Source organism: Pygoscelis adeliae, unplaced genomic scaffold (genome assembly GCF_000699105.1).
Source record: "Pygoscelis adeliae isolate BGI_AS28 unplaced genomic scaffold, ASM69910v1 Scaffold45, whole genome shotgun sequence".
NCBI classification, from domain to species: Eukaryota; Metazoa; Chordata; class Aves; order Sphenisciformes; family Spheniscidae; genus Pygoscelis; species Pygoscelis adeliae.
In genome coordinates, this window is record NW_008825114.1 from 13,589,658 (window position 1) to 13,602,724 (window position 13,067).

Genomic DNA, 13,067 nt, shown 5'->3' on the forward strand with positions numbered 1-13,067 from the left:
TTTTCTTCTGCAAAGCGTATTTAGGAGGTAGAACTTACATAATATTCTCCAAATTTACATATGTGATAAAGCCTCCCATCAGATAATTCTACACTTTTAATTTAGCCAGCAGTGCAGTATGTACGGACAGAATCTCTGACCTCAACTACTTCATGAGAAGAGAATGATATTCCAGAGTGACCCTCAACAATTATGGAATTGGCTAGCACTGACTGTATATACACTAACAAATTCAGTGTCACAACCCAACTCAATCTCTCCCTTTGCAACTTCTGTACCTCAGGAGAATTTAAAAGGATTTTAGTTTGGATCTTCTAAGCCTCTTAAGGTAAAGTGTAGTTAAAAAGGAGCTTTGACAAAACAAGCAGGGAAGCAGAAGAACCAGGAATTGGTGGTAAGCTAAGTCATCAAATGGGAAAATACACAAAGCAGAAAGAATGGAGTAGGAATTTTTTTACTAAAAGCTAAAAACCACACACACAAGCTTTGTATATGTTGCCACACCGATGCTGTATTTTAATAAGCAAGGTTTAAAAGAAAGTGTTATGTTGCTCCAGAAATGGTACAGTCCGCACATTCTTCATGTACTTCTGTTTTGAACATACACACACTTAATAAATGGATAGTTTGGTTTTATTTTTCTTGCGAGTTCTTTTTTTCCCTCGGTAGTCTTCATAAACAAGGTGCTTTTTAGTAACAAGAAAATAGCTAAAGCTATATCCACTATTCTAAACAGTGCCATCCTCCAGCCAAATGGTACAGAAACCTGTTAGCAGTGAACAAGAGTTGGGTATTTGAGTATTATTGTTAATAGTAATACTACTTACCTCTTTTATAATGCTTTTGTGCTGTAGGTTTCAAAGCACTTTATTAATAAAGGAAGAATTTTCCTCACTTTACTGATGGAGAAATGGAGGCAGAGAGGGTTGAAGCGATTTGCACAGTGTCTCACAGCATGTCACTGACCCCGCTGGGAACAGAAATCAGTTCTCCTCACTCCCAGTGCAGTACCTTATCCACAGAGGCCAATTTTTTGTTTTTGTTTAGTATTTGTTTGCACGTCAGTAACATTCGAAGACCCCAATCATAGCTGGGGCTCCACTACGCTAATCACAGGAAGACACAGTCCCTGCCCCAAAGAGATTAAAATAACATTAAGGACAAGAGGCAACAAGTATGCAGAAGAGGAAGGAGAAGGGTAACAGTAATCTCACTGTTACACAGATTACTAATGTGCACAGCTTGATGGTTCAGAAAATTTTCCAATCATTGTCTACATCTGTTGCTGAAGAAGTTATCGTTAGTTGGCAGATTCCTTATAGACAGTATAATAGGAGTGGCTTTGAGTCGAAAAAGGACAAGAGTACAGTATGAAAGAAAGTGCAAAGACAATTGTTAGAAAGATAAATAGCATGTGCATGTTCCGTGACTGCTTTTTTCAGCACAGCAGAAAGAGGATATAACTAAAGAGAGACCTAATGGATCAGATTGGAGGTGGGTATCTGTGAAATGCCTGGACGATAAAGTTTGAACTTACTATACTGAAGGGTCTACATACTTGCAGTAAAAGCCCATGACAAAGTCTAGATTTGCTTCTATCATTTCTTTAAATCATAATGGAGAATGCAATACCACACAGCTGCCAAATACCAAATTTCTTAATCCATTGTTATTCTTCCATCAGCCAAATCTCTTAATCTGCATGAAACAAGAGACCCAAAGTCTGTTTCAGGAAATAAACAGTTGCCCTAACTACAGGAACTGAGGTGAAGTTCATTTTCACTGCAGTCTTGATTACACCCCTCTTCTTGATCCTCTCTCATCACCTTCAACTGTTGTTTTAGCACCTTTAACTGTGGCCTAATAAAGTTCCGTGTTACAAGCATTGCTTTTAAGCACAAGCCACCTGGAAGTAGCTGCTTTTTTTTTTTTTAAACATGCACCAAATTTCACTCCTTTTTCTTTACGTTTTATACAACTGACTTTCTTCTAGACAGTAACATTTTAGATGGCTGGTTGAGGTCTTCCTTACTAAGCACATCATGAAAATACCTTCACATAAATAGAGTGTCTCGGTGATGAACTTTGCTACCCGAAAGCAAAGATGCAAAACGAAGGCACAACGGACTGCGAAATCAAGTTGATCACTCCTTTTTCTTTACGTTTTATACAACTGACTTTCTTCTAGACAGTAACATTTTAGATGGCTGGTTGAGGTCTTCCTTACTAAGCACATCATGAAAATACCTTCACATAAATAGAGTGTCTCGGTGATGAACTTTGCTACCCGAAAGCAAAGATGCAAAACGAAGGCACAACGGACTGCGAAATCAAGTTGAGAAGAATATTCCTGTAATATATACTTAATAAATTGAAAACAGCCTAAGATTTGGAGAAGTCAGTTGGACAGTAAAACATCACCTTGTTCTGCTTTCTTATTCAGCAGAGGCTGCAAAGATATGATCATTTTTGAGAACTCAAAATCTAGAGACTGAAGCATCATGGTAACTGACAAAGTTTGTTGACTGAACCCTTATCTCCTAATGTCTTCTCTTTATGTGCATCATAAAATTTCCAGATAACAAAATCTTTTCAATTAACTTAAAAATTAAGCAATACTCCCAAAATTATTAATCTCCAATCAGGAAAGGGATTGATTTCAGTTTTCAGATGGTTTGAATTATTGACGAAATTGTTCTTTTGTCTGGCATCTTAATTATCCTCCATAGTAGATCTTGGAGCATCTTTTCAGCGCAACGTTTGCTTTTCAATATCTTGAATCACAAATGACTGAGCAATATTTGCAGCACTAATTCTCAATGCACTACAAAGACCTCATGCAAGCAGTTAAAACAAGATTGCTTCCAGAGACAACTCTGTCACTAGGGATCCTAAATTCAGGTAAGAATTGCTAACTGCAGTTCAACAGCTTCCTGGCTATAAATAGTCTAGCATCATCGTCTGAGTAAAATAACAAATAATAAAAAGAAAAATTGATGGCCTGATATTATGCAGCTTTGGCAAAGACTCAGCATTTCTTCCACAAAGAACAGAATAGTTGAGTAAACCTCTTTGTGCTTTGAACAAAATTCAGTGATGATGCCAAACCAGAAGAAGACTGGAAAAGTGCTTCAGACCTTTATACAATACACAGAGTTGCTGGCCCCACTCCCTCCACCAAAAAAAGACTGAGCCTTTTCATCTCTTTGAACTTCTCATTGGAGAAATGTTGCTCTTTTCTTGTTCTGTCTAGTCACCTTGGCCTTTTAGACACATTTTCTTAGTAAGTCTGAGCATTATCATAGTGAGGAAAAAAAATGAAGAATCTTCCTGTATGTTCAGAGGATGACCAAGATGTCACTAACTGTTTTATTCCAAATAAAATCAATGACAGAACAGCAATTTGATCTCATCAGCTACTTTATATTACATAAAGGAATGCTATTCCCTTTTGAATAAATGATTTTTCCACAGAATTCAGCCATTTTTTTCCTCCCTTAGTGAAGAAGGGCTTTGCAGGTTAAGCATCTTGAAAGTTTGTCCAGAAAGCATCCTCAATTCACCTTTCTTAAGAACTTTCTGTAGCAACACTGCTAAAGCCATGAAGGTTCATATTTGTAAGAATATTCTGGAAGTTTCAAAATAAGCAAGTTGGATGAGTTATCATTTTTTAAAGCTCCATAATGATGTCATCTGAGGAATAATGGAATATTCTGACAATAGTAGGAATGCTTCTGTTGTTAATTGACAAAACTAACTCATTCATTTAGTAGTTACGGACCTACTGAAATTCCTGCCAAAATATCTGTCTTCCTTCTGCCTAGGGAGATAAGCATGGGTGTTGGAGCATACATTAATACATTAAATATACCTTGTTCCAACTTTTTTTTTGTTCCTGCCCCCAGCCCTTGATCCCAGCCTTCTGATCCTCTTTTTGTCAAGCACCTTATTTCAAGCTTGTGGTCATTTTCTTGATTAGCATTCTTAAACTTTATTTTCAAGTAGAGGAAGCTGTGACTTCTTCCATGAATGTTCATTTTAAAAACTTGCTTCAATTTGTAGCTAAATTTAACCCAGTGACAGAAGTTGAAGGTCAGATGTTAGGGTGGTGGTTCTCCATTTTTTCCCCTATGAATATTTTCTATGAAGTAAGTTTTCTACTACTGAGAAACTATGAACAGGGTCACCTTTTGTTTTCAAATATCCATCCCTGTTAATACTTTTGAAGGAGACAAATTGAAAACAAGTTTTAAGTCAAGAAGTCAAACAGTATGATGAGTTCAGAGATGTGTAATTTGTAGTTCTGGTAACCTCATATGAAAGTGTTTTGATTTGTAAGCCTGTTTCTGCAGCTACACAGGAAAATTCTGTAAGGGATACTACTAAATATCTGCTGAAGAACCATGAACTGCCATGGTGAAGTCTGAAATTGCTGTGTGTAAAAGAAATTTTTATTCTAGTATTGGCATTTATTACTACCCAATTTTAATCATCTACTGGAAAGAATAGTTCTGATTTTTTTTAACTACATGCATTCATATGTGTTACAAGCCATAATTAATATTAATCTTGTTAAAACAGCCAATAAGCATAACATACTACGTGGGGGGGGGGGGAAGGGACAGATAAAGACTGTTATGCAACTTATAATATTGTAAATTATGTAATTTCACTCTAACATTAGTGTACACAGAGATCTTAGAAGAGTTTTAGAAGTTTAAAGCAAGCAAGCAAGTGGGGTTATAGAACAAGATACCAATGCAAATAGAAGAAATTATAAAGCAAGAAGAGCAATATATTTTCTTACTTTATATTTGCCCTGGTCACATCCACATAACGTGCTTTCCATTGTGTAGCTTCTTTGTACTCCTATCTCTCTCCAGACAACAACTCGTGCTGTTGACTCCTTGGATTTTTCCACTACAAAGCTGCAGCTGCCCATGCAGAATGCTGGAGCAGTTTGACTCAGGATCTTAGGGAGTGCCTGCAGGACAGTAATTTGAAAAATACAGCGATTCTTCTATTTCACTTATGGAAGCAGGGGGGAGGGGAATATTCAATCACAAACTGTTATCAGAGAATTTTGCTGCAATTTGAATTAAAAGAACAAGAATGAAAACATTTCTCTATCTTGACTTTTCAAAACCCAGTGCGTTCAAGTGACAATAGGTTTGCCATTTCCTACTTATTAAAATCCTCTTTTTCAGATTTAGTCATGTGGGTAAGAATCATGATACAAAAAAATTCTTCAGGTGATCACCATCTCCTCCTAATTCACCGAGCTAACTTTGCTCAGGTCTACTACATACACCATATAATGAATTAATTTAATTCAGTTTCAGACTGTTTCAACAATCTGATTTGCAGACATAACACAGGCAGTATTTTATTAATACATAAAATTCATTTGTATTCTGCAAAGCACGAGTGTATATTTAACTTCAAGGACATGAATCAAAGTTCAATGTAACTGTTTACATGACAGCTTTGGAAAAAGACAAGAAACAGTTATGCAAATGTATGTATTTAACTAATGTAAAGTGACTACACCCTTTCAGCTTTCATTTGTAACAGTTAAGCCAAAACACATGACCACTTCGAATTTACTGTTTCAGTAATACATATATCATTATTAGTGTAAACTTGCCCAAACATTTCAGCCCACCTTTTTGAAACCAAAACGCTTTTTCCCACAACTCTTATTGACTTGTCTTTTGTGTGCTATGGTAGTACAGGCTGAAGTGACAAAACCCCATATAAACATGTTGGGCAGCAGACGTGAATGGCATCGGACTCAGCGTCCAGGAAACCACACCAAAAAAAAAATCAAGAGGCAATAGAATTTTTTTTAAAGTGAGGGAGATTTGAGGAAAAAATCTGAAAGCATCTGTAGTCATTTACACTCATAATGCATAACAAGCGTTTTAATGTGCATTCACACGCTTTTCAAGCTTAACTCTGCATCCCCTCAAAAAAACACGGTTTGGACGCATTAGGTTGCACAGATTTGCAATTGCCACAAGGCGGCAGTGGAGTTACACAGAAGAAACAGGTAATACGTAATCCTTTAAATCTTTTGGAATTTTTGAAAGTTCATACAATACAGTGGATGTTGTTTGTGCAAGGTTATTATGTATATGTATTAGGGGCACATGCCCTAACTACATATCTTTATAAGAGGAACCTTGCCTATTTCCATACACAAAAATGAGTATTTCTCAGAGCAATTCAGTATTTTTATTTTCTTGTTGCTAGAATATTGTTTGCCATGCTTAAATAACTCTTTTTTTCATCCAGTAATTATAAATGCACAGAAGCATATTTTCCATGTATACACTATAATGGTAATGTTGAACACAAAAAAAGCACGTATTGGTACAAAGACCCCAAAAATAAAGCACTCTACTAACATTAAATCCTTAGCTGTATTAACATTGGGAAGTTATTTGAAAAGTATATTCCAAATTCATGCCAAATGGAAAAGGTACAAATGTCAAACTTACCCTGTAACCAGGATCCTCGATCACGTCACAAGAGGCAGCATTAACATTTGTGTGCCACATTGTCTCTTTGATGCTGCAGCCATACATAAATACATTCTTTTTACGAGAGTGACCATGATAATCGCAGTAGACCTACAATAAATCATTTGGCAAAATAAAGCCAAGGCATATGGAATTAACATTTTATAAAAGTAATAGAAGGCCAAAAAAAAATTTTATTTGTACTGTTGAAAGTTCCAAAGAATTAGGAAACACAACTCCTTATATAATTAACTTTTGCATTAAGACAAAAAATGTAGGATTCATCTAACGAAGGTTTAACCTTCTACCCTAGCAAAGGAAGCAGATTTAGATCTAAAGGTTTGCAGAAGACCAGTTCTCCAAGTCAAATTTAAGTGTGACACAGTTTATAAGATCTTATGAAAATGTTTACTTTACAGACTAGCTACATAGACAAGGTTAAAAAGATTCAGAATTGCTTACACACACATACTCACCAAAGGTAAACGTTTTATAGCAGCCAGATATTGCAGTAACCCTTTAGCATGGTAAATAGTGGGATGCAGATCTGGATTTGGATTTTGCCACTGTCTGTTTAAATCTTCTCCACTTAAAGAGCAACGGTGGCTATTGTGGGGGGGTGGAAAAACGCATGATGTAGTCTGTATTATCATACTTCTAAATAAGCCTCCCCCCCACCTTGAGTTTTCCTCGTCACCACTGCTTCTTTGGAAGGAGTCTGGTAAGAAACAAACTTCAGTTTTCTAACATGCCAAATAATAGAAGTGTTTGGGGGTTTTTAAGTTATGTTACAGAAAACCTAAAAATAAATTAGAAGTAGCTTCTTATATGAAGTCAATTGTAATCTTGCTTATTTGCTATTGAAACTGAAGGCTTGCGATTCTATTCAAATGCTAGTTCAAAATCAGTAATTTCAAATATATGGTATCTTTACAATTTTGGTGTCTTGACTTCTGTAATACAAAGACTAACGTCAACCAGAAATCTAAGACTTGAAACATGAAGTTGTTAGGAGACAAGTAGCTGTGAGAAAAACAAGAAAAAAAACCCAAACAAAAAACCCAGCAAACAAATAAAGATCATCTCTGTATTCAGTCAACTATCAGCAAGAACTTTTAAACTTGCAGAAATTCATGTTCATGCAGTCGTCTTCCGTACATTTGTCTTTAGATTGTGTCTGCTGGGACAGATTTCTTAATTGTCCCTGTATTAAACTTTCACTTGTATTCTGAATGTTTTAATTCCAGGTGTTCTGTTATATACATGCTTTTACATATATAAAGACAGGGTTCTATTAAAATCCATAAATGGTTTGATTTTTATTATTTTGTTCACAAAACCTTTTAAAATACTACCCATAACTAGGTAAGAAGGAACTGTAGATTCACCATACCAAAATTTCCACTTCGTATGAATTCCCTGTAACCAAGTAAATACAGACTGCTTGAATGCTTACTCATAGCAGTATCCAAAGGGTCTGAAATATCCCTTAAACTTATTATGAAAAGTGGTAGTAAGTGAAAGAGTTACCATTAATAACTTCAATTAAATCAGGATACTCTTACACACCTATTAACTTTCCCCCTTTTAGTAACATTTGACAACAGCCATTTCTATAACATCCATCTAAAAACTATAATTAAAAAAAAAAGGGAGAAAAATTACGTTAAAAGCTTTCTCAGATACAAGGACTGTTCTTTTTCATGAGAACCATGAATTTGTTTAGCTTTTCCTAAAAGCAGCTGTGCTGTCATATAACACTCTACACCTATCCAAGACTGTAGTTCAGAGAGACAATTAAAATGTCATGTCAAATCACACAGGAATGATTATCATCCATGAACAACTGAAAATACTTTTTATAAAACTGAAATTCATGGAACAATGCGTGTGCTTTTAAAAAGCAAAAAAATTGAAAAATCCTAGCAAATATGGATTTTTTTTTTCCATATTGAGTATTGCATTTGTATGTTCCCAGGATTAGTTTATTTTTTGTTTTTTTAAGTAACAGATGGAAATACATGGTAGTACAGGTTACGTATTTGTGAGTAAACTTATGCTTACTTTCCACTGATGACACCATCTGGATTGAGCATTGGAATAATTTTGAAAATGTAAGATTCTCGCAAACATTGGGCACTTGGATTATTGCTCATAAGGTATTCCAGCGTTCCCTTCATAACCCAGCTTGCATTAGTCTCTCCAGGATGTACACGAGCAGATAGGAAAACATAAGGACGATTCCCTAAAAGAAGTATGCATAGAAGTTGCAAAATATGATTCAAGCTAAGTAAACAGTTTGTTAATTGAAAAAATGAGGCAATAGCCAGCTTCATTTATTACAATGCAAAATACAGTATTTGGGAGTTGAGTATTATTGAGTATCAGTATTATAGATAGAGCTTGCCAGAATATTGTTATAAGGACTGCTAATTACAGAACACTCACAATGGATCAGATAATTATACAGTCACAACTACTTTGAGCTGGCAATTATGATATGATGACTTTGATGGCTTTTTTTTCCAATAGCCAAGAAAAATACTGGGGGGGAGGAACAAACCAGGAATGCTGTCATAACTAAGGCTCACTTCAAATCGCAGTAGCTTAGATATTGGCTTTATGAAAGACTTTTTGACAAGCAAATAACCTGAGCATTTGGAGAAAAAAGTTACTCAGAAGTCAGGTATTCTTTTCCAAGAAGTGTTGTCTGCAAAATGTAACATACAAAAATATCTAGCAACCGATTTAAAAATACATGAATATACAGAGTCTTATATATCCAGATATAAATATCCTTATTTGACTACCTCAAATAAATATTATTAAATACAAAGCAAATCCTGAATATTGGTGCCTCTTAATTTCATAAAATTCATTAACCTTATTTTACACTGCTATTTTTACAATGTGCAACAGTTAATACTGATTTTTTTCATAAAGAGCTAGTTTTACATTATTTTCAGTTGATGAGAAAAAAAAGTCATACTTACTGAACTGATAGATATGTTCATAGTAATTGGACTCTGGCATAGCTGTAATAGTGACTAAGGGACAACTGTTGCCAGCCAGGGTCTCACAGAGAACGTCTTGTCGAAAATATATCTGTTGAGGGTTGTGCATAGATTCCAGCTTCTGAAGATGCATCTTCATCCCAAAAATAATGAAAAAATACTTCAAATCTTTTCCAGTCACGTATCACAATGAATTCCACAGGTACTATTTAATCGATCTTTTTGTTGTTCTAAACAATGTTGAAGTTTCCATCATAATTTTGACCATGAAGTATCATTCTCTACATCTCTGACTGACTGAATACTTCTCTTTATAGAGTCTGTTTTTCCAACTGCTTCAAGTAAGATGAAGGCACAGAGGGTACATTATTTTCTACCACATGACACCATAAGGGTATGTGGAAGGTAAGAACCTCTGTTTCATTAAGGTTATCTGATCAGGGACCTTTTCAGTGCAAAAGGGCATAACAAGTAAAGGGAGAAACAATAAACAGGAACAGAGAGAAACAATCGTGGTAGACGAGACATAACAGAAACAATAGCAAAACCCAAAGTCTCCAGTCTCTAACTGATGGGCCATTAAGAATCTACAGGCAAAGCTTTGGAGAGGGCCACCTGAGGGACAAGGAGGAAACAAGAGGAACATGAAGATTTGGGATATTCAAGGGGGGCCTGTGGGACTATACAAAACTTAGGCATGTGATCCCTAGTCTGCCCTTAGCTATCTCTCTGTGTAGCCTCACTCTCTATCCTGTGCATGCAAATGCTGTGTGGACTTGGTGCAACTAACAAAACAGGTGTGAGTGGATTTGGGGTAGCAACTGGAGTGAGCAAGGGTCTCAGCAGCAGTAGTTGGAGAGACCACACCTCTTGGGACCATCTCTGTGGGCACCACAGACTTTGTGTCCAAAGCGCCAGCTACTGTTGGGATCAAAGCGAGCAGACTTGGTGCCAGCAGCTGGAGCTGTAGGCAGTGTAGGCACCCTTTGGTCTGTAGTGCCAGCAACAGAAGCAGAAGGGGGTCTCAGTGCCAGCTACTGGAGTAGGTAAGGGTCTTGGTGTCCAGCCACTGGGGCAAGAACAGTGTCCCCCCAAAAAAAACAACTAGTGGGGTGATAAGGGTGAGTGAAGCAAGGGAGGGTGTCTCAGTACCTGCACCTAGAGTAGGAACATGGGTTACGAGCCTGTGTGCCTAGTACCAGCTGCTGGGGGCAGGGGGCAAGCATATGCATCTTCCCCAAAGCTAGTGTTCATGGGGGTGTGCATGTGCAATTTGATAGCAAACTTCAAGGTGGACTACCCAGCGAGTATGAGGCCCCAGGTCGAGGCAGGGGTATCAGGTGGGCAGAGAGTCCATGCTGGCGTCTGGGAGGAACCACAAGCGCGCAATGCCTGTGAGACGAGTATGTGAGCACACACATCTGTTTGCTACTGAGCATCAGGCTGGACTAGCCTGCAAGTTGGAGGCCTGTGCAGCAGGTAAGGGAGACTAGGATTCAGGCAGGGATGGGCCATGCCAGTCATCCACAAGTGTGCGTGTGCTTGTGATTCTAGAGAGTGGGTGGGCGTGCACTTCTATTAGTGAACAGCAATCCTTACCAGCTGGAGAGGAGGAAAGGGACTTGGGTGTCTGTAGTTATCTTTTAAGCAAGTCCTGGTAGTGTTACACACAGGTGCTGTCGGAGGCAGCACCTTGTCTGTGCCAGTGTGTGTGCGTGAGTCACTTTCTCTCCCTCTCTGGGATACACACTCAGACTCGCTAGTGGTTGAACCTACAAGCAAAGGGGAAAGCAGCAGCCACATCCATCAGTCTGGGACAGAGACCCCCGGGTCCCTTGGCTGGGCTCCAGCAGCTGGGCAGGAGGAACCGCCAGGCCCCAGAGCTGTTGGAGGCAGCAGCTGCTTATAACATCCCTTAACAGGTACTTCTTCCAAGAACAAATATGGCTTAGTCAAAAGCTTCATTCAACACTGTTACACACTGGCTACTGAATCCCTAAGTTCACTTTTATTGCTGTGACAGAAACAACCAACAGACATTCTAGCCAAGAGTTTTGCTTAGTACTAAAAGCTTCACAACACTTCTTTAGCCAATTCATTATCCTAAAAAGATCTCTAATTATCTTAAATTTAGTAACTTGAATAGGTCAGTTATGAAGAGGTATATGTAGAACAGCAGGATATGAGTCATTTAACTCAAACACAAATACTTCATCCAATTAGCACGTTTCCAGTCAATTGTGATTCCCAGAAAACCCATTTAACCTGCAAGCAACTATCAATTTTATTTTTCCAGTGACTGTTCTTTAGAACAACCTACACTTTGCCAGTCTAAACGCTAATATTTTATGAAAATTCTCCATTTTAAGGAGCATTTTGAACTTTATAAAAAGAAATAAAAAGAATTCACTCATGAATGCTTACATTTCACATTGTCCAAAAATATAAATATTTATCTATGTAACAGATTATAATCTTCTCACCTTTAAAGTTGAGTATGTATATGGATAATGGTAAGCAAAGTAGCAGACATCATCTTTATGTTGGAAAGTCACTGTGAACGTAATTGTGTAATAAGATTTTCCTTTCTGACCTCCAGCAGCAATTGAACTTCTTGAAAAGTGATTCCTAAGGGTAAAATGAAGGTAATAAACACATTAGAACAATTTTTTCTTGTATCATTGATTATTCCTGAGCACAGATTCTAAGACCCAGGAAGATTTTTAGTGATTGTATTTCTCTTCTGTGTACATCCAGGTTAAATACACTGGTTCCCACCATCTGTAAAGATACTTTATTATAGCAGTCATACACATCCATTCATATGGGGAAAAGGCGAGTAAACAAAAACAAGCAACAAAACAAAAACAAAAAAAAGGAAGAAAACAATTGTCGACCAAGAAGGGTAACGCATGGATATGCTGTACCATCCCATCCTGTGTTCCGGGATTGCTCTACAATGATTGCACCCTAGAACACAGGAGCCTAAGCATGTAAGCATGTATATATACATTCCCTTAAAAGCTTCTCTGGAACAGTATGCAATTTCTGACAAAAGTATAAAAGATGAACAGCTTAAATATTAGCAGTGGCTAACAAAACAAGACCCTATGTATTTCGATCACTTCTGTTACTCTCCATAGTAACTCTGTTCTGTTCACAACAGAACTACTAAAATAGAATTATCAAACTCAGAAGCAAACATTCCTCCTCAAAAATTGTACCTCATACTAATCCTCAGTGTAAGATTTGCTGTATGTTTGATTGGATATATACATACAAATATGTTGTATTTTGTTACTTACTTATAGTAACAAATATCTGTCCCAACACGAGTCCAACATGGTCGAGAATTTAATGCTTCTTGAACAGAATACATGAGGGGCTGCATACCTTAAAGAAAAAATGCATCTTGCTTTAATGCTTAACATTAAACGTCAAGATCTTGGCAATAATGGACCGCATCACCTATATGCAAGTCTCCAAACTACCTATACCGATTTACTCATTATCACAGAGTGTGTTTTCA

At 37.1% G+C, this 13,067-nt stretch overlaps 1 protein-coding gene across 1 annotated transcript in view; it reads right to left on the reverse strand.

Moving 5' to 3' along the window:
- AGTPBP1 (ATP/GTP binding protein 1) overlaps positions 1–13,067 on the reverse strand; it is a 59,007-nt gene that overhangs the window by 20,063 nt on the left and 25,877 nt on the right. Inside the window, exons 18-24 of the mRNA XM_009328122.1 lie at positions 12,844–12,931; positions 12,022–12,166; positions 9,518–9,671; positions 8,589–8,769; positions 7,001–7,130; positions 6,504–6,635; positions 4,808–4,984 (exon numbers count right to left, since the gene is read on the reverse strand). Of these exons, the coding sequence (XP_009326397.1) occupies positions 4,808–4,984; positions 6,504–6,635; positions 7,001–7,130; positions 8,589–8,769; positions 9,518–9,671; positions 12,022–12,166; positions 12,844–12,931 (1,007 nt within the window). The remainder of the gene's footprint in view (positions 1–4,807; positions 4,985–6,503; positions 6,636–7,000; positions 7,131–8,588; positions 8,770–9,517; positions 9,672–12,021; positions 12,167–12,843; positions 12,932–13,067) is intronic.